At 39.8% G+C, this 21,931-nt stretch overlaps 2 protein-coding genes across 12 annotated transcripts in view; one reads left to right on the top strand and one right to left on the bottom strand.

Annotated features, from left to right (window-relative positions):
* The window catches only part of INTS8 (integrator complex subunit 8), a 64,947-nt gene extending 47,149 nt beyond the window's left edge, over positions 1–17,798 (top strand). For 5 of the 7 annotated variants that reach the window (XM_019925117.3, XM_033843335.2, XM_033843337.2 and 2 more), the window contains 2 exons: positions 67–110; positions 3,736–3,938. In XM_019925117.3, the coding sequence (XP_019780676.1) occupies positions 67–110; positions 3,736–3,852 (161 nt within the window). In that variant the 3' untranslated portion in view covers positions 3,853–3,938. Of the gene's footprint in view, positions 1–66; positions 111–3,735; positions 3,939–11,177; positions 11,298–17,190 lie in introns of those variants that run through there. The other 2 variants (XR_002174330.3, XM_019925118.3) reach the window with 2 other exon arrangements.
* CCNE2 (cyclin E2) lies at positions 3,857–18,408 on the bottom strand. 5 transcript variants are annotated; one of them, XM_033843340.2, is made up of 12 exons: positions 18,391–18,408; positions 17,164–17,203; positions 16,971–17,067; positions 16,830–16,883; positions 15,743–15,894; positions 14,342–14,477; positions 12,003–12,149; positions 10,628–10,723; positions 8,994–9,128; positions 6,923–7,034; positions 6,012–6,169; positions 3,857–5,370 (listed from the first exon to the last, which is right to left on the bottom strand). In XM_033843340.2, exons 2-12 carry the CDS (start codon positions 17,175–17,177, stop codon positions 5,257–5,259), a joined length of 1,215 nt encoding a protein of 404 aa, XP_033699231.1. In that variant the 5' UTR covers positions 17,178–17,203; positions 18,391–18,408; the 3' UTR covers positions 3,857–5,256. The 5 variants fall into 5 exon arrangements, with proteins under 5 accessions (XP_033699231.1, XP_033699230.1, XP_019780679.1 ...); XM_033843339.2 differs by lacking the exon at positions 18,391–18,408 and adding an exon at positions 18,147–18,200; XM_019925120.3 differs by lacking the exon at positions 18,391–18,408 and adding an exon at positions 18,139–18,177.
* Positions 18,409–21,931: the final 3,523 nt, after the last annotated feature.

Below are 21,931 nucleotides of genomic sequence, written 5' to 3' on the forward strand. Positions count from 1 at the left end.
ACAACAGTTGAGAATATCGTGATATTTAATAGTATCAATTTTATTATTCTTAACTGATTCATTTAGATCTTCATCACAAAAGAGGAGAAACAGATAAAAGACAAATTGCGGTAAGTTATTTTATGCCTTGATTCTTCAATGATGTGCTTAATTTCCCTAATACTAAACTATTTCCTGTCTCATACAGCATCAAAATCCTTACAGTGGCCTGCAAGGCCGCATGTGACTTGACTTCTAGCTATTCATTCGACTCTCCCTTGCAACTTCTCCTACACCAGTACCCCTACTGTTCTTTGAACATGCCAAGAACATTCACTACCGAATGGCCTGTGAAATTTTCTCTTTCAGGAACATTCTTTTAACTTCCCTCAGGTCTCTTCTCAAATGTCACCTTCTTAAGAAGTAATTGTCCTTTCCTGACCATCTTATAAAATAGCAATGTCTCTCCCCCTTTCCCTCCAATACTCTTATTCTCATTTCCCTTTTAAAACTTTTCTCCATAGCACTTATCTACAACTGACATACTGTATATTTACTTATTTATTGGCTGTTTCCCCATGAGGTAGGAATTGGTTTTGTCACAGTTGATACCTAGAATGGTGCCTGGCAAATAATAGATGCTCAGTAGTTACTTGATGGATGAATTATTTATTTAAATTTGACTTATAAACCAAAACATTACAAATTCATGGTCATTTTTACAAGCCTAACATTTGCTGTGTCACTATTACCCATATATGTTTTCTCTTTGCTCTTTCACTCATTAATAAAAGTATATGCTGTTTATTAAGTGTCCTTTAAAGCTTTGTACTTGGACTAAATTGTATGGCCATTATTTAGAGGAAACAGAATAACAGCAGCATCTTTCAAAAAAAAAGAGGAAAAAGAATATGGTGCCAGTTCCACTTACTTGGAGACTACTCATTCTCCCATTTCCAACTTATCCAGGGCTGGAAGGCAATGCTGAAAATTTCCCAGTTCCCTGATGGCATTTCTAGACTATCTCTACTTGTATCATTTTTTAAGCCTTTTCTCCTTGGAAGCTTACACCTACCTCCTTACTAGCTCATCTAAACAACTACCTGGATGTTCCTGTGCATGCATCAAAAGACATGTGATCAACTTATCCAACACCCCTGGCACTCCAGGTTCCATTATCACCTTTACTCTTCATCAGCCACCCATGGCCAGGCCTTTTTGTCAGAATTGCTCTACATAAGATCTCTGTGCCAGTAATCTATCCCTTTCTTACTTCCGGGCTCCCATGTTCCTCATCATCAGTGAGATGTTCAAGTTCATGACCAAGTTTTCCCCAGTCTGTCAGCCCTTTTCCAACTTCTGTTCCTTCCCTACTGACCTTGAGTACAGCAAATACTAGCCTGTGTACTCTCAGAGATACTGATTCATTTGATCTGAGATGAGACCCTGGGATCCAATTTTTAAGTTTTCCCAGGTAGTTCTGATTATAAACCAGATTTGGGAACCCCTTCTATCTATGGCTGACTGTCAGGACTACTCTGATTAATATTTTCAGCATCTTTGCTTTTTTGTCTTTTGCTTCATCTGGAAAAGTCCCAGCCCTGAATCAGTTCAAAAATTTATGCTTTTTTTCCCCTGAGCCACTGAGTTCTGTTGGAAAAAATCCTACAACTGTATAAACTTGTGCCACTACCAAACCATGGCCTCCAACCTTAGCTGGCCGCTCATTTCTTTTGTTTACCTGCCAGTGGTCAGTGGTCTGCATTCTTTTTTAGGGAATATTTTAGACTTTCACCCTATTAAGCCCCTGTCCTCTCTCCCTTTTCCATTTTCAGTAACTTCCTTGTCTGTTTGGAGTAGACCAGAAAAAAAGACTGATCAGCCTCCGTCCTTGTGAAAGTTATAGTCTTGGGAGTTGTGGCCCCTTGAGTGCCAGCTTCACATTCCTGTTTCAGGTCCCTGCTTTCCACCTTCAAAATAATTGACAACTGTATTCATTGTTAAGTCCACGCTTTTAGTCAGTAAAAGCTATGCTACTCCTTGATGAAGACAAGTTTTTATGCTTTTGATTCTATCCTTTCAGTGATTGTCCCTTTCAGTTAGTTATCTCCTCTCCTATATTGTCAACCACTCCCATACCTATAAACTATTTCATCTTTAATAGAAACTTCTCTTGACTGTACTCCACCTCTCTCTCATCCCTTCTCTGCCGAGTTTTTTTTTTTTTGCAGTACGCGGGCCTCTCACTGTTGTGGCCTCTCCCGTTGCGGAGCACAGGCTCTGGACGCGCAGGCTCAGCGGCCATGGATCACGGGCCCAGCCGCTCCGCGGCATGTGGGACCTTCCCGGACCGGGGCACGAACCCGCGTCCCCTCCATCGGCAGGCAGACTCTCAGCCACTGCACCACCAGGGAAGCCCTCTGCCTAGTTTTTTAAAGCTCTTTGGTCCAATACAATTTGACTTCTGCCGTCCCCACTCTAACTGTTCTCAAGGGTCACCAAATGCCGAAGCCAGTGAATACTTTTCAGTCTTTATCCTGTTGTTTACACTCCTTCCTTCTTGAAATTCTTTATTCCTTTGGCTTCCCCGGCATTTTTACTCATTTCTTCTCCCTGACTCTTCTGCCTTTTCTTCTTTGTGGGTATTTCCCTCTGTCTACCCCTTAAACTTGTCTACCCCTTAAACTTGGTTTTCCCAAGAAGTTAGTCCTTGGGTATTTTCTGATTGCCCTACATTCTCCCTAGGTAACCTCATCCCCTCATGGTTTTGACCACTATCCACCTAGGATGTGTTATTTCTCTCAAATATCTGGCTCCTATTTCAATTTCTGTCTTATACTTTGAACTTTTATAGCCAGTCGTCTTCAGGATATTTTGTCTGAAGTAACTCTTTAGTTATACCCCACTACTAGGTTTTTCCACGTGTATTCTTTCATGTGGAAATGGCATCATCCGCAATTCCTCCTACCCACTAACCTAACTGATGATCATTTCTGGATAGTCTTAGCTCCCTTCAAGCTACCTATCAGAATAGTTTTTGTTGTTTAAAAAAAATATATATATATATATATATTGGAACTTCTTTAAACAAAAGGTAATTTTAAGGTCCTAAAACATGCTCTCACAAAACACTCCATGGCAGAATACTATTATGGATTTTTATCAGGCTCAAGTATTTCTAATCATGAAAGAGAAGGGTCACTATATATTATAGTGCTGAGCAAACTAGATATATTTTACGTATTAAAAAAGTGAAGCCCTGAAACATGAATTTTGATATTTCAGGTTATTTTGTAGGAGCCTTAATTGTAAAAATGTGTCAGATTACATGTAGAGTTTATTTACTGTTTTTTTTAAGATACTTTATTTATTTATCTGGCTGCACCAGGTCTTAGGTGCAGCATGTGGGATCTAGTTCCCTGACCAGGGAATCGAACCCAGGCCCCCTGCACTGGGAGCATGGAGTCTTAGCCACTGGACCACAGGGAAGTCCCTTTACTGGTATTTTTAGTCAAATAAATTTACATGAATTTACTTGATGTTACTGAAGATAATTCCACAAACTATGGTTCAGTAATTGATCTTTTCCTTGAGTGGCTCCAGTCAGTCTTTGTTAATTTCTTCTACACCTCTTAGCATCTACAATTAGAGGTTCAGTTTATCATCGTTAGCAAGTAGGTAGTTTTATATTTTGTATACTAGCAAAACTTTGTTTTTGACCAGACCTCTGATAACATCACTTTTCTGTTTTGGAAGATCAAAGCCATCGGCCAGACAGAATTGAACGCGAGCAACCCAGAAGAAGTGTTACAGCTGGCAGCGCAGAGAAGGAAAAAAAAGTTTCTTCAAGCAATGGCAAAACTTTACTTTTAAGCAGTTAGTTAAAATTTTTTAACTTTTATTTTTTAAACAATGGGCTAAAAATAAACAGTATTAAAAGATTAAGTTTATATAATACATATTTACATATTTAGTGGCGTTTTCTTTTCAGACAAAATACTGAAACATATTAGTTTAAAAACAAAAACTCTACAGAAGACTTCACACCATAACAATAGCTTAAATTTATAATTTCTTCAAAGGAAGAAGAGATTCACATGTCCAGTAATAGAATAAACTAGTAATCTAGTATAATTTTTCTAATCAAATCCACTTTTGAGGCTGAAATTTCATTTTTAAAAAACTAAAATATTTATGTAGAAGTAGCTATATACAGCAAGTTCTTATGTCAAGGTTTTGTTTTTTTTTTTTAAATAAATAGATTTCTAGGAGTCGTATACATTTACTGCTTTTCTGCCTTAAGAAAATACAAGTTTAGGTCAAGTGTTAAGCTTTATCACTTTGACACTGTCCTTAACTCATAATGTAGGAATTTAAAAAGGACCTTAGCAGTTTTGCAAACATAAATAAAGCCTTAGTCACACTAAATTGAGATAACCCTAAAGATTTTTTTTTTAGAGTAATAAAGTGACTTTCTCATATAAATAGTTTGAAAGGGTACTTAAGTTTTTCGCCCAAATTGTGATGTACGAAAAAGTTATTATAAAGCAACTTATACGTCAAAGCCCCACGTAGGAGCCACAGCATTTATCTTGTTTATAATTTCTTTGGCATTCCCACTGTTTAGAGCACAGTTTAAACACCATGTTCATCTAAGATTTACTGGTTAAAAATGTTATGGCAAGGCAAATAAACATAGTCAAACAGATTAAAGTTCACCATTTTTAAAAATTCAAGTTTTATAATAGCTTGCTACAGCAGCTATAGATAAATTAGTCACCTTATTACAAAACTAAACCTTTGTAAACAAGTTTAAATTTTATTTTCAAGAACCAAATTGCACTAGTTAAGAGTTTATAAATTTTGAGAATCTAAAAACTAGATTCAAAGTACTGTATCACTTAATGTACCCTGTAAGGTAGCACTTATCTAGTCAAAAACTCCAATGATGAAATTCCTAGTTTATCAAGATAAACATAGTAACACCGTATCAAAGAAATTCTTGTCATGAATCATGGCTGGCTTCTATCCAGTCAGTGTTGGGAATGAAGTCATCTTTGTAAACAAGTCCTGCTGTTTCTTTAAACAGCGAATATAGGAATTAAATTTCCTCCTTAGTGCCAATTTTAAGTGGTTTTTTAAATCAGAGAATGCCAGTGAAACTTCTGAATCGGCCAGGACAGCCACAGCACTATTTTCCTGTAAGACTTAAGTAGTTAAGTTCTATGAAATGCTACGCAGCACTTCATCACTTCCAACTTGTTTGCTCAGTTAACTTTAGTGTTTTCCTGGTGGTTTTTCAGTGCTCTTCGGTGGTGTCATAATGCCTCCATTGCAAACTGGTGACAACTGTCCCCCCTTTCTGAAGGTGTTTATATAATTTACTTCATCCTGTACATGTGAAGAAAGCATGCAGAGATTAACAGCTAAGATAAAGCATTGATATGGTAAAACAAAGTCAAACAAGACTTCTGTGTACTAATTTGAGGCTACTTAGGCCTAATATAATCCTCTCTTTATGTGTTTGCAACTGTGATTAGTCATATTTTAGAGGTTCAACTGCCTGCAACTTGTATTTTTAAAAACTCTTACCTGGACTATTGGCATTAATCTTGAGACACTTCATAAATCTTGCTTTGACTTCAAAGTTATTTTATTAGCTTTTCTACTTTTTTTTTGTGTGTGTGGTATGTGGGCCTCTCACTGTTGTGGCCTCTACCGTTGCGGAGCACAGGCTCCGGACCTGCAGGCTCAGCGGCCATGGTTCACAGGCCCAGCCACTCCGCGGCATGTGGGATCTTTCCGGACCGGGGCACGAACCCGTGTCCCCTGCATCGGCAGGTGGACTCCCAACCACTGCACCACCAGGGAAGCCCACCTTTTCTACATTTTGAAATCAGTGTGCCCATTGGAACTTTCTGTCCCTTACCATCTTATATAACTGCTTGAAATATTACTCCGTAGTATCCTTACTATCAGTTTCAGTGACTTACCAAATAGTAAGACCAAAAAACTACAAGAAAGAAACATACCAGCATAGCCAGATAATTTGTATGTGTCTGTATATTGTGTCTGTCTTCCATAGAAATCTTCTTAAAAACCTTCAGCTTCACTGGGCTAGTACTTGTTACTATGCTGACAAAAGGCACCATCCAGTCTACACATTCAGAAATGTTGTCCCATTCCAAACCTAGATAAAGAAAAGTTAGAAAAATGTGAAGGTTACATCAGAAACATATGCCTACTTATTTGCTTGTGCTTCAAAATTTAAAGATAGTTAATTTAAAATTCATGTAAAAAAGGAAACCAAAACAAGCACATAATATAAACCAAAATCAACGAGTTTATGTGGGATTAGCGCTGTAAACTACTGTATATAGGATGGATAAACAAGGTCCTACTGTATAGCACAGAGAACTATATTCAATATCCTGTGATAAACCATAATGGAAAAGAATATAAAAAAAGCTTGTCTCTATATGTATAACTGAGTCACTTTGCTGCACAGCAGAGATCGGCACAACGTTGTAAATCAACTATACTTTAAAAAAATTAAAATAAAACAAGTTTAGCAAGTCAGAACACACTATCACTCTCAAATATGTTTATAATGTGACTATTTTGAGGGAGAAAAAGACTTAGAGCTTCTTAGCCAGTACCTGCTACATAGGAAATTGAAATTGTCAAAACCCAAAGAACTCTTTGATGCGGAGCTATAATTATATTGACTAACTTCAACTGGATTTAAATTCCATTTGACCTTATTTTTTGTTTGTGGATATATATTGAGGATTAGAAAGTACTTCTAATAGAAGGGAAGATAATCGCTAAACTGCTTTTTTCCATTAAAATTTTAAATTCTTGTTTAGCAGGATGCTAAGTTCAAAATAGTCCCTTTAAAATTTGTGAATGGGTAAGAAGAGAACAAAATATACTGTCTTACCTGAGGCTTTCTTAACCACTTCACGAGAGGTAAAATGGCACAAGGCAGCAGCAGCGAGTATTCTGTACTGGAACTCTAATGAATCGATGGCAAGAATACACAGATCTAAAAGCTAACAGAGGAAAAAGTATAAAAATTTAGGAGAAGGATGAGTACTACATGTCACTACTAAACATCAGTCAGCTAACATTTTAGATTGCTTATGATGTGGGCCATATGCCAAGAATTGCTGAAACTACAGGGATGCAAAGAGAAATAAGCTGCCACCCTGCAGGAAGTTCAATCTTGTTAATAAACAGGTAAAGGATTGTTACAATATAGCATGATGTGTACTATTAGGAAGCGCACCTGATCCAGAGTGGGGAAGACAGGGAAGACTTCTGCTTAAATGAGTCTTAAAATACAAGGTAGCCAGGAAGACTGGGAGGTAGAGAGTGTTCTAGGTATAGGAAACAGAATTTATGAAGATAAATGAGAAAGGATTACTTTTTTTTGGAACTCAAGTCAGAACACATAAGGTAAAAAATATGACATAAGGAATATCTTTCCTTCATTATTTTAAAAAAAGGGGGTTGCTGGAGAGGCATGGCCTAGGTTAGATCATAAAGGGTCTTTAAGAAGTCAGAACTTTAAAGTTCTGACTGATTATTGAACTTACTAGAAGATTTTAAATCAGGGAAATTACATTTTAAGAACAATCCCTTAGACTGTGGTGAAGCAGAAACACAAGAAGGGAACATGTTTCTAAACAGATGAGTTGAGAGGTAGTACAATCCAGGCAAAAAGAGATCTGAACAACGATCAGTGAAATTATGTAAAAAGGTTAGATTTCAGAGGCCTGAGGTGATACCTGTCCAGTGAAATAAAACTTATTTTTGTCCCCATGGGTCCAGAAGACAGAAACAGGAGTAGAGGAGTTGGAAATGAATTATTACTATTATATACCTCTAGAAGCTTTCCACACTGTTTATCAGCTTATCAAAGGTTTGCCCTATCAAAAGCGTTTAGCTGCCTAGGATAATCTGGGATGCTAGGAAATCTGAGGGAAAAAATTAATATGACTTCATTAGAAAGTTCTATAAAATGAACCAATTCTAATATATTTACTGGTTCTCCAGTTTTAGTGTTCATAATGAGTTTACTAAAATACAAGTTGAATTTCAACGTAGGTTACTTAAACCCATCCAGAGTACCACAGTTTCTTCAATTCCATGTGTAAGATTTTCACATCCTACACAGAATAAGAATCTGGGTGTTCTTCACTTATATATGGCAGGTACAGCAGCCTTAAGATCCTACTTATGAGAAGCAGGCAGGAAAGAATGGTACCCTCCTCCTGTAATTACTTTCTTAGAATATTTGTTATACACTGGCCTAGGAAAGTTTAATTTAAACTTAAAGTTTTAAATAATGTTATAACTAAATTAGGTGATTTTAATTTTAACACATAAAATAGGTTCCCTGTGTATTCAAATATGAGTGTAAGATAATTTTACAGAATAATTTCATACTATTATAAAACCTAAAACAACTGGTTGAAAAATACCTTTCCCCATGTTACATCAAAAAGAGGTATTTAGGGCTTCCCTGGTGGCACAGTGGTTGAGAGTCTGCCTGCCGATGCAGGCGACACGGGTTCGTGCCCCGGTCCGGGAAGATCTCACGTGCCGCGGAGCGGCTGGGCCCGTGAGCCATGGCCGCTGAGCCTGCGCATCCGGAGCCTGTGCTCCACAACGGGAGAGGCCACAACAGTGAGAGGCCCGCGTACCGCAAAAAAAAAAAAAAAAAAAAAAGAGGTATTTAACTCTCTACCTCATACTCCTAAAGAGTAAAAAGTGCTCATAATATATTTAAATGCAAGTTTTAAAACTCTGTTTTCTAGAATTTTCAGTAAGCAATGTAAATACTGGGGACAGAATTTTATGCATCAGAAGTTTTGTTCTAGTCAATTAAGGAATGATTTAATTCAGTATGCTGTCATTTTGTTGTGTAGCCTATTTAGCACTATAAATACCCTAAACAAAACCTGTAATTAAAAACATTAGCAAATATTCAATAAAAATATCAATACCTGAGCTATCTGAATGAACTTTTCCTGAGAATACTGAGGTAGAAGAACTTTAGGAGCATCTTTAAGAGCATCAACTTGGAGGAAGAGATTTAGCCAGGAGATGACTGTTACAGGACAAAGTTCCCATTTTAAAGCCTGTTAATGAAATTAAAATGCCTGTTAATAAATGTAGGTATATATACCACATTATACAGGTACTTCCTTAAATAGTCATTTAAGAAACTTTTTGCTTTGGTCATATTTCTTCTATTTTCATAACTATAGATACCTCACAATCTAAAGCTGCTTGTGTTTTAGTCTATTATTGATACAGACCCCTTTATTATTCTCTAGTTATCTTCATTGACAAAGTTCCTTGGACCTATTTTTCATTCCTACTTTTCTCATTTCTTGCAGCCCCTCATCTTCCAAACGTATTCTTTATTGAAACTGCCCTTTTAATTTTATTCAATAACTCCACAGCTAATTCCATTCAGATCTCCGAAGAACTGATTCTACACTTTTTCTTTATGTGATCTATAATGGCTTCTGTTCAACATGTAAAAGCTAAAAAAAAGACAAATCCTAATTTATGATTCTCTCCATGAAGCCCTGGGACTTTACCATTTATAAGAAGTCAAAAATAATTAGGAGAGAACAGAGAGTCTTAATGCCTGTAGGACCACCCAGAGGATTTCATCTTCCTATTATATATCCTCCTTATACTATACTTCAGGTCTGAATCTGGATAACTTTGTTACTAGAACATATTAGAACTATATTCAATGTCTTATAATACCCTATAATGGAAAAGAATCTGAAAAAAATATATATATAAAACTGAATCACTTTGCTGTACACCTAAAACTAACACAACATTGAAAATCAAGTATATTTCAATAAAAAAATTTCTTTTAAAAAGAACAATATCAGCATGTCAACAAGATCCCATTCTTACAGAGCTATCAATCTGAATGTTTATAAACATAACAAATTTATATTATAATGTATATAGTTTATAGATAATCTTGTAAATGAAAGTCATATTGATTGTGTTTTCTTGTGTCCTATTTATAAAACCAGGATGCTCAAATTTCATAACATACTTTCTAGTAGCTAACATTCACCCTTTAATCTCTAATTCAAGGCCCAATTAAACATCTTTTTTTTTTCAACTAGCTCTTTACTTTCTTTTTTTTGTTTGTTTTTTAACATCTTTATTGGAGTATAATTCCAATTAAACATCTTAATGCTTCTTTCCTCTACCCTTCTATTAAAAGCCTTTCCCATGCATATAGAAAAGAAAAAAGGCAGTGAAATAATTCTCATTCTCCACCTGCTGGAAGAAGTGGAAAATCAGAACTAAGATTTGAGAATCACTGTTGGAATTCATTTATATACACATGATGTGGTAACTACGTATAAGTTTCGAAAGTGTTGTTAAACACTTTTAAATTAAGAAATAATATTCTCAATATAGGAGAATTGAAAGATACAGAAAAATAGAGTTTACAGGTTAAGCAAATTCCCCTCCCATCTTAGAACTGGATCCTAATACTAAAATCTCAGTTTTGACTACTTAACATTGTAGTCTTTGAGTTTAGTAAATTACAGTTATTAAATTGCAACTAGAAATAATAAAGATATATTATTACCTTTAATATAATGAGTTCCATCCTTAAGATATCCTCTTCACTGCAAGCACCATCAGTGACATAAGCAAACTCTTGCAGCTTAGGAGCGTAGATTTCCTTTAAAATAGATTTAATTAGTATCAAGCACAGTTGAGAGTGAGATTAAAACAAAAGAATTATATACAAACCAATCTAGGCTTCATTTTTAAAGGACAAAATGATTATAAATCTTAATAAAATAATTCTGCGATACCAAAGCAACCTTACCTTTAAAGGTATTTTTCATACCTGGGTATCTAAATTAGCCAACTATATTGATTGAAACATTTTTATAGAACTGATTTTGAATCTTAGTTAATAAACAATTAGACTATTTTAACCAGTCATTTCAGTGACTGGTTAAAACGAAAAGCCAAACTTGTTTTAGGATTGCCTAGTATATCAGACTAAAACAAGATACTCAACAAATAAGGTCTAGAAATTGCAAACATTAACTTTATCCTAGTACAAAAGTATGGTTATTGAAACAATAATTTGTGCAGTTTCGTTGATGACAGGTCTGTCTTAACAGTTCAGAGAATAACAACTAGAATGACCAGAGGAGTAGAAGAGATGTTGCCACAGATGAGAACAGGCTAAAGATCAAGATTTCAGTCTAGAAAGGTATCTGAAACACACCATGTGATTTCAGGTAAGGATATACTGAATACAAACTTATTCATCAAATTCGGCAGAATTTGGGGATAGCCCTTAAGGCTCAAAAGAAAAATGTGGAAGAGGAGAAAAATACACTTAAGGAAATTAATGCATGATTCACAGTCCCTCTTCTACCCTCAAAACAATACAGGCTTCAAAAATTTCAGATGAAGGTACTAACGATATCCTTATGTGTTGAATTTAAGAAAAGTAGACTGAGATCGTGTGAAGGAAAATCTCAGGCAGGAAAGGTGTTTCCTTCTATCCTAGCACCATCATCAGATATAGAAGTACTAGGCTGGATATAGCCCATTATTCTAACCTAATAGCATTTATTGCATTTGATTGGTTAATTAGGTTTCAGAGACCATTTTATTGAATCCAAGTGCTATGACTAGGTATAGAGAGACAGCGTTGGTCATTTTGTTTGGCACAGTTAGCCGTGGAACATTTCACCTAGATACTAGTTCTAGAATCAAACCAGGGACTTATAATAGGCTCAGATACTTTGAAGGGAACCATGATAATTATCCTTCCACCCAAATCATAGTGTTCAGAAAATGCATTGGAAAAAACTCACTCATCTTTCCTAAGGATTAACATACCAAAAGTGGTACATAGTATTCTCTGGGATTAATGCATTGGTTAAGACAAAAAAGTTTGCGGTAAATATATCCATGGATAAACTTTGAGAACTTACCTCAAGTTTGGAAGCAATGAATAATGAGGTAATTCCAATGAGTTGAAGCATATTTTTATTTATATCCTTTTGTGTCAACATAAATCTATCAAAAAAGTCTTGCGCAAGATAAAATGTTTCCCTATGAAGTGTGTATACTTCACACACCTAGAGAAGAATCCATTTAAATATTATTCCATTAGTTTCTCCAAATTAGAAAGTTACCTCTTAGCATACCAGATTTCAGAACACTTTCTGAAGTCCAACTTGCTTTTTAGGATACCAAAGCTAAAATGGGGGAGAAATTAACATGTGCTAATAGAATAAACCTACTACAGTCCTCTTAGTTTTATAGGTTTTTTTCACATAAACTTACTGTGTTTATTCCCAGATACATTTACACTTGCTGACTATGGCTGAGTACTTTTTTCCTATTAAGCTTCTAATGTTTTTTAAATTAATTTTTATTGGAGTATAGTTGCTTTACAATGTTGTGTTAGTTTCTACTGTACAGCAAAGTGAATCAGCTTTATGTATACATATATCCCCTCTTTTTTGGATTTTCTTCCCATTTAGGTCACCACAGAGCATTGAGTAGAGTTCCCTTGGCTATACAGTAGGTTCTCATTAGTTATCTATCTTATTCATAGTGTCAATAGTGTATATATGTCATCTAATTTTTATTGATGCCAAATGGGTAAGTTTTTATGCTTAGTTTATACTCTCATAGTTCCAACTGATTCTCTTCATCATTCTAGATATACATTTAACTACAAAATGACAACTCTGTTCCTTTCAATGTTCTTACATCATTTAAGAATTATAGAAGAAAACTGAATGAATAACAATGGTGATTGACAAAATTTTTATCTTATTTCTTGTTTCTGACTATAATGGGATTCCCCTAATGTTTCACTATTGTTATTAATAATAAGTAGTATCTGTCATTTCCACACTTAATATAGGGAAAGCTTTTAATTCTCAAAATAACTTCATGAAGTAGGGAGGAAACAGAGGGACAGACATACTAATAAACAGTTAATGTGTTAAGGAAATCTATCCCTAGTTTATTGCATATTAAAAAATCAGGAATGTATACTGAATTTCAAAAAATATCTTTCACATCTATGATATATAACCTTATGATTTTTCTCCCTTAAACTATTAATAGATTTTCAAATGTTGGACCATTTTTGCATTCCTAGGTTGAAAGAAACACTAAGACAAAGCAGAGTTTAATGCTCTGCTGGATTTGATTTATTATATTTGGTTTTGTATATATAATCATATATTTAAGGGAAAATAGGGATAAATTTGATAGACAACCACTAAATAAAAATCAATGTAACATAAAAAGGCAAAATAAAATAACATCAACATAATTGTGCTTAAGTTGCATCTATGATCATTAGATATTCAGAAAAGTCAAAATCCAACTACATTCTTGTACACACGGTTCTAGTCAGAATTCTAGTCAGAATAAGGACTAAGATGACCTGACTCAAAAGGACAACAGTTTGCAGTCTTAACGAACTTTTCTGATAGCTTCTGAGATCTATTCTGCCGTGTTTCTCCACCAAAAAGCCTGTGGTAGTTCCCCCTTGGAGTTCATTGTCTCTATCTATATTAAAGACAGGGAAACTACAGAGCAAATATCCAGGGGTTGGGGTAAAATTAGTTTGTTATCAATATAAATAGTCATTTCAATAATTTTAGAGATTCTTTCAGAATTATTATCCAGAGAAAGGGAATGGGCCTAAACAAGAGAGGGCACAGATATTTAGGGCACAGGCATTTAGGGACTTCTGGATCACTATTAATCCTTTAGATTAATGGTACAGCTCATTTCTGAAAGGAATAGAGGGATAACAAAAGCAAGCTACATGGAGCCTCGAGGGCTTAGGGCTACTGGATATTCAAAGCCTCCTTATCATTTAGGATATAGAAATTAGGATTCCAAATCATAATTTCATTTTGGTGATGAAGACAAGGACTTCTGAGGGTCCTGAAGCCTAGTCCTGGTTCTTTACATTGCATAGCAAAATTCAAAACCTTGTCAAATTCTGTTCATCTTGAGTATCCTTGGCACCAGGCCCAGTGCCTAGTACACAGCGATACTCAGATACCACAATTTCTGAATTGGGTTTGGGTTGTATGGGACCTAGTGGCTGTGTCCTCATGATTTTACTCTTAGCAAGCAGTCATTTTCCATTTTGGTATCCTCAACTACAGTGAGTAGCCCCCCAGAATGGCTCCTGGCAATAGGTAATATACCATGAAGGCACATGGAAAGCATATTTATGTCTAAATGTTTTTCCATCATACAGACAAAAAAGGAAATTTGTATTGCTGGAACGTACCTCTAAAAGCCAGTCTAGAAGTATTGACCTCATCTGTGGTTCCAATTCAGAATGCAGAACTTCAAAATGTTTGTCATGAACATATCTGGTCTCCTTTTTTAACATGTTTAGCCAAACATCCTGTGAACATCCCCAGCTATGGAAAGGGGCAAAATAATTGTGTGACCTACATAATATACAAGCTACCTGTTTCACATAGAGTAAACTCAACTTTCAAACACTGAAATCCAACTTTGAATTAGAATTTGAAAGGACAACCTCTTAAAGTAAATCAGGAAAAATTGCTACTTTTAGAAACCATTTCTTTAGCATGAAATTATACAGCAAGAACTTGGATTATGAGAATCTAAATTGACAGATTTCAAGAGTGCTTTCTAGTCCCCATCTATTTATAATTTACAAAGGCACCTGTTTAAGATAACGATGTTTTCTCAAGAGCAACACTAAAAAAGTAAATATTTAAAGCATATGATCCCAGCAGAGACAGTCTCAATCACCTCCAAATAGATCATCACTACATTACAGTGGGGTTAAGGTGGGACAGTATGGAGAAGAGGAAGACTGGTGAGTTTAAATGTATGAGTCCATTAATTTGCTTATTAAAGCCAAATATAAATTATTACACTACACATTTTATGTAAGTTGTACCTCTTAGTCATTCATTAACTAGAAAAAGTATAAACCTTAGTAAGTAGGCTTGGTAAGAAAGAAAAATAGCTGATCTATCAAATGAAAATGCTGTACATGTTAAAATACTTCCATGTTAGCAATTTAGATAAATTATTTAAACTCCATTAAAAATGTGATTCAGGGTTTCCCTGGTGGCACAGTGGTTAAGAATCCACCTGCCAATGCAGGGGACACGGGTTCGATCCCTGGTCTGGGAAGATCCCACATGCTGCGGAGCAACTAAGCCTGTGCGCCACAATTACTGAGCCTGCGCTCTAGAGCCCGTGAGCCACAACTACTGAGCCTGTGTGCCCTAGAGCCCATGCTCCGCAACAAAGAGAAGCCACCACAATGAGAAGCCCATGCACAGCAATGAAGAGTAGCCCCCGCTCACCGCAACTAGAGAAAGCCCGCGCGCAGCAATGAAGACCCAACGCAGCCAAAAATAAATAAATCATAAATAAATAAAGTGATTGAGTTCTTCTGATAAGGCTTACAGTCTTCAGCAAGCAAGTGAAAATAATGTTATAGAATCAATGTTTTAAATACCCGTGTCATTTGCAAATAGCATTACTGTCAGATAAAATAATATATGCTTAAAGACTAGTAAAAAAAAAACAGTTTTTCTACAAGTCTTTCTAATAATGAAAGCAAAAAATACCTCAAAATAGCACCATATATTACATCAGTAAATTTTAATCTTTGACATTAAATTACTGAAATTTTTCTTACCTTAAATCAGGCAAAGGTGAAGGATTAATGAAAAGATTTTTAAATCTGTAATTTGTAAATCTGGAGAAGTCGCTTGTTCCTATTTCTTTGTGGGGTGTTTCAATGATAATGCAAGGACTGATCCCCCCAGATAATACAGGTGGCCAACAATTCTGTCATTTAAAAAAAATAAAAAGAATATCTTTGTGAAATAGACAAACCAGCTTTTGTCTTGGATCTTTTATAAATGAAAGCTAATACTTCTAAACAGTCTACATTTTTCCCCAAACACCGTCATTAGCTAACATTGCTGACTAATTTAAGCTGACATACATATTTTATAAATAAACCATATAGCTCATTTCAATCTTCATAAAGAGTAACAGGTAGGATGTTTTATACAAAATACAATTCTGGAAATACAAGACGTTAGGTACTGAGGGAGAGGAGAAACAACAAAACACGTGTGTAGTCAAATATTAATCGCTTTCAAGATTATAAAATTTTCCCCTGTATTTAGCAATAGTGGCCAGGGCACCTTGTTTTATAGACAGCTACCCCCGCCCCACACTCGTTAAGGCCTTTTCCACTACTTTCAAATACAGGAAGACAAGACCTTAAAAGTGGAAACAATTACTTAAATACTTAAAGGACACTTTCTCCAGTCACTGCTGGTTTCAAAGAGAACCACTGTTTCCAAAGTGTCTTCTGTACAACACATAGGAAGAATAGGTGGCAAAGGGCTGGGTGCCAGTCTGTCAGTGACCTCACATCCTATTTTATGCCCTAGGAGCAACCATCAAGACTCTCCACTATAGTCAGAGAGGGAACAAAGAGCAGTCCATTGGACAGATTAGGCGGGCCCTGGTGCACCAGGCAGCTCCTAGAGGGAGGGATTTACAAAGAGGAACCAGCTGCGTCAAGGCTTACTCTGTAGCTGTAGTAGGATTCAGGGACATAAAAACCACCCAAAGACAAGCGCCTTCCTGCTGACCTCGAGGGGCATTAAAAGTGTCAGAGGAACCTTCCTATCACAAAGCAATAACACAATTCTATTCTTTTTTGTCCTACATTTGTTTCCCCCAAACCTAGCCCAGTTCTGCATTACCCTAATCTCATACTGATGTTTCTTGATGACCTCCTCTTTTCTTTTTTTGACATCCTGGAAAATAGAAAAGGCCATTGTTAAACTAAAGTCCCTGCAAGGAATTTTCTCTTTCGCCTCTCTCTTTTCCCCCCCTTAACTCACCTGGGCCGTTTTTCTCTTCTTGGCCTGAATTATCTGGGTTTCTTGTGGGGAATCCGTCTGACTGGGCTGGGGCTGCTGTTTAGCTTGTAAACGGCTACTATAGGGTTTTTAAAAAGGAAGTTTAATTAGTAAGTGACGCATTTCAAAGGCAGCAGCCAACTCTGAAACATATTTCCAAGACAAATAACGTTACCTGCGTCTTGACATTCTCTTCTTTCAGGTGTATGAAACCTCTGGAGGCGAGAGGAAAAACCAGAGTCAAATACATTGTCATCCATACTCTCCAAGTGCCATTCAGAGGTTATAACTAAGTCCCTCAGGAGATGACCTGAGCCGTCTTACCACGATGACTTATGCAGTATATTAGTGCATGATTTCGGACTCATGCTTTTGGACACATGCCTGCATTTCCTCAACGAAATGAACAGCCCGGATGAGAGCGTCTTCAGAAATTTGCAAACCACCCTCAGCGCCCGGAAAGCGCAGGGAGGCAGATGGGTCTCTTCTGCGTCCTGCAGTCTCTCCCCCGGACAGCCCGAGTGGGGCTTGGGCAGCGCCCCTACTTCCCCCCTCCCATCCTGCTCGAGCCGCGGGGAGAGGGGGTTGTGGAGGCGAAACACTGTGGAGAAGCCGGTTCCGCGCCAATTTGGAGAGCGGCGGTGGCGGGGAAGCAGGGGGCGGAGGGAACTTGTGTCACGTCCTTCAGTCTGCTTTCCCTCCTTCCCAGCCCCACCGGACCCTGCCCATCGCTTGGAGGGGCACCGGGACCCCGACTACAGATGGGGGATGGGAGTGATGGAAAGGGAGTTCAATCAATAAAGGGGAAAACTGGGCTTGTGGGGGAACTTTTCTTCCCGTGAAGGAGACCCAGACCCCCATCCTCTCTCCTGCGGGATAGCTCCCCAAATGGGGATGGCAGAGTGAAGCCCCTAGAATGAGGGGCTTTTCCGTGGCCTCCCACTTAGGGGCAGCCCTCCATCCACCGCCGCCTCCCAGGCCCCCTGCCAAGGGTCCTGACAGGGACGGATCGCGGGGACCCATCGCCCCCAGATGCCTAGTTCTCACCCCTCCCACTTTTCCTCCCCTAGGCTCCCGCCCGCGGGACGGATCGGCCCTGAGGGGTGGGGGGGCTTTCTCTCCTCCCGCATCCCGCCCTACGCCCAAGCACCTCCTCACCGCCAGACCCGCTACCGCTCGGCTCTCAGCTGGCGCCGGCGCCAACCCAATATATAGGCCGGGCCAGGCCCGCCCCGCACGCATGCGCCTCAGACTGACACCTCCGGACAGTGCGCTCCCCTCCCCCGCGCGCCAGTCCGCAGGCCCGCGCGGCGCGCCCTGCCGTGAGTCCGCGCCCGCCCACCTCGAGGGGCCGTACAGCCGGCTCGCCTAAGCCCTCGGTCCGCGGTCACCTGAACTTCACCTGCCTGTGCGGCGGGAGGGAGTCTCGCAGAGGCTCCTCCTCCGCAGCCCGGCTCCCCGCCGCTCGGCTTCATCTCCCGCCAGTAGTTTCTGTCCCCTCCCTCTTTCAACTCTCGGACGCCGGGGGTGTCAGGCCGCGGCCCGGCCCCGGCGTACGGCCAGGTGGAGGCGGCTCGGGCGAGCATAGCGTGGCTAGGAAGTGGCCATGCCTTGGCGCACCCTGGCTGTCCCGCCTAGGCCTCCAAGAACCCGGGTTTTCTGAAGAGACTCGGGGACCACCGCCCCTGCGGGAGGAGCGCAGCGTTGGCTGGCGAGCTGGCCAATGGGAGGCGAGGACTGCAGCACAACGTGGAGCGGCTGCAGAACGTAAACACAGCCGGGCGCGCGGCTGGCCATGTGTGTTCCCGCGCGCCACCTAGTCCCCTGGGACCACCGGCAGCCGGCTGTGGCACCCCAGGGCAGCCATGCTCAGGGATGCCTGTCGTGCACTTTGCTCCAGCCCGCCGACCGAGGTACGTATCAACCCTGTTTTCCCGCTCTCTTCTCCGCCGAGCCGGTTACCCTCCCCGTGGGTGGGTCATCCGCACCCCGCCGCCCTGCCACTGCCTGGCGGCTTCCCACTCAGCAGTTCCAGCGCAGGAAACGCTCGCGCCAAGCCGCGCGCTCCCTCTCTCCTCTCAACCTCCAATTCTGGGGCCCCCAAGGGTAAACATCTCTCCGGAGCGGGGCCGAGGGTGGCACTGCCCCTTCCGCCAGAGAACAGTGGCTCTCCGGGGGTCACGCCGGGCGGGGAGAACGGTCCCACCACGTGCAGGCTCGGATCCCGCCCCGCCGCCGCCGCCGCCAGCGCGCCCTGCAGAGCCCGCGCGAGCCGTCAGCGCGGGAGGGAGCCGACCGCCTCCGAGCTGTAATGGGAGGAGGCGGTCCGACGCGTTTCCCTCCTCTTCCCCCGTATCCAAAATTTGGGTTCCCTCGCTGCCTCTACTAACGCCCCGCTCCAGTGCGCACCAAGGTTGGACATCTCCATGCCGTTGATACTCCGCAAACTGGGTTTGCGGCGGGAGCAGTGGGGCTGGGGGACGTCGGCGGGAACAAAGACCCCCGGGGCGGAGGAGGCTTGCGGAGGCTTCCTTGAACCCGCGGCAGCTCGGGCCGGAAGCGGGCAGGCCGTGTTTGTCTCTCTGCCCTGACTCGAGTGAGCCGCTGGGAGAGGCCGGGGAAACCGGGCCGCCTGCGCCGACCCGGCGTTGCGGCCCAGGCGGGAGCCCTTCCCGAGATGCACCAGGAGGCGGCGGGGGGACCGTCCCGGGGTCCCCGCCCTGCGCTTTTGTGTCGCGCCGCCCGTGCGGGGCTCAGAGCCTAGAAATAACGAGTGCTCTTTGGGCAAAGTCCTCTTTCAAGATTTTCCCTCCACAGTCTCGAGGCACCAGCAAAGTAATTTTCTCCCAAATTTACGCATGAGGAAATAAGAGTCTTGCTCAAGGTGACATGGAATCAGAAAAGACCCAGAATCTTGTCAGTCCCAAGAAACGTCATACTATTTATGATGCTTTGACGGCTTTCTCGGAGGGGTGAATTGGCTCTTTTTTGTAGTCACCTCAAAACGCCGTGCTGTTCCCGTGTAAAGCTTAGAGAGCTAACACCGTGATAATAAGAAATGGGAGGCTTTCCAGCAAGCGCGGGTGACCTGAACATAAGCAAAACTGGTGGCCTCCATGAATGAATTTGGTAGTCAAACCGAAAACCAAGCTTACAGTGTTGATGCCCATCACTGGGCCGACTAGTAGATTACTTGTAACTGAGACACCGTGATTAGAAGTGTTCTTTGGAGAATGCCGTTGACTATGAAATGAACAGGGTGCAATCCTAGTAAAGGAGAAATTAAAAACAATCCTAAGACTGCTTTGTGTGGAAACGGACAGAGTGAATTCTGCCGTATTACAGGTACCTGGTCACTGGTCAACTGGGACTAAAAAGAACATGTGCTTACCTTTCAGATGGAGGGAACTTCCCATCTTGCTCTGGCTATAAGTTATTGGATCCCTCTGAGCATGCGTTTCCTCTAGAAAAGATAAGACACTCGTTTCAAGGGTTGTTTCAAAGATTAAATTTTATAGTGTGTATAGAGACCCTCTCTTGCATGTGTACCTGTCATAGAGCAGATGCCAAGTGCTATCTTCACTCTCTTATCCACCCCCCTTATTAATTTATACCCATAGAGATTAAGAAGTAGTTTTAAGGATCCTGAATAAAACAGGAAGCTGAATTATGAAATTGCTGTTTCCCAGAGTTTTGTTCTTGTAGTTGTCCTTCTGGGTACCTATTTTAGGTATCATCTTTCAATATGTTGTCTTTGTTTCATATTTGTATATGTTCATTTTTAGCTCCCTCTTCTACTCATCCCAGTTTTAAAATTCACTTACTTTGAAATCCCTTTATACTTGTAATAATTTTAGAAACTTTGGCATTTTCTAAAGTATACTTTCTCCATTGAAGATGCAAAGTTAAAACACCATGGTAAATAAAGTATTGGCCTCTACAGTGCTCTCATTTTCAGGAAAAAGAAAAAAAAAAAGATTCTTAGAAGGACAGATTTTTAAAAAATAAATCAGGCCCAGCCCAGTTATTTCTTGTCTCTGCACCTTTTCTGTGCCATACCTTCTCTGTGAAGCCTTCCCAGACCTCTTTCTCTGTGCTTTTCAGTCATGCTCACCTCCCAGACAATAATTACCAAATAAAATGTCTTTTATCTCCAACTAGGCCCTGGACCTTGTTTTGTTCATTTTTTTTATAGCCAGTACCCACCAGTTCAGAGGCATGCATACATAATAGGACCTTGGTAAATACTGAATTGAATTATGGATAGGATATCCCATTATAGAACTTTAATTCTGTAAGGTTAGAGTGATGGATGAAAATTATTCCCAATTAATGTTAGGATTTTTTAAATTAATAAACTGTTTTTTAGAAAAGTTTTAGATTTACAGAAGAATTGAGCAGGTAGAACAGAGCTTCTATGTAGTCCTCTACCTTCCCCACCACAGCACAGTTCCCCCATTATTGACAGTGGGGTGCATTTGTTACCATATGAACCAATGTCGATGCATTATATTATTATAATGCAAAGCTAATAATAATTATTAAAGTCCATATATCATTCAGATTTCCTTAGTTTTACCCTAATGTCTTTTTACTGCGGCAGGATACAGTACCAGATTTAGAAGTCATGTCTCCTTAAGGTTCCTCTTGGCTGTGACAGTTTCTCACTCAGACTCTCCTTGTTTTTGATGATATTGACAGTTTTGAGGAGTACTGGTCAAATATTAATATTTTGTAGGATACCTTTCTAGGGGAATTTATCCGAAGTTTTTCTCATGGTTAGATGGTTATGGGTTTGGAGGAAGAAGATCACAGAGGTAAAGTGTCATTTTCATCACATCATATCAAAAGTCCATGCGGTCATCATGGTTTATGGCTGCTGACGTTGACCTTGATCACCTGGTAGTGTTTGTCAGGTTTCTCCATTGTAAAGTCGCCCCCCA

This window comes from Tursiops truncatus, chromosome 17, assembly GCF_011762595.2.
Source record: "Tursiops truncatus isolate mTurTru1 chromosome 17, mTurTru1.mat.Y, whole genome shotgun sequence".
NCBI classification, from domain to species: Eukaryota; Metazoa; Chordata; class Mammalia; order Artiodactyla; family Delphinidae; genus Tursiops; species Tursiops truncatus.

What these genes read in the sequence shown, in the direction of transcription:
- CCNE2 (XM_033843340.2), bottom strand. An exon ending in TTCTAGACTGGCTTTTAGAG is followed by an intron (nt 12,150 to 14,341) that starts GTACGTTCCAGC and finishes ATTCTTCTCTAG; the next exon opens with GTGTGTGAAGTATACACACT. An exon ending in AGTTCATTCAGATAGCTCAG is followed by an intron (nt 7,035 to 8,993) that starts GTATTGATATTT and finishes TTCCTCTGTTAG; the next exon opens with CTTTTAGATCTGTGTATTCT.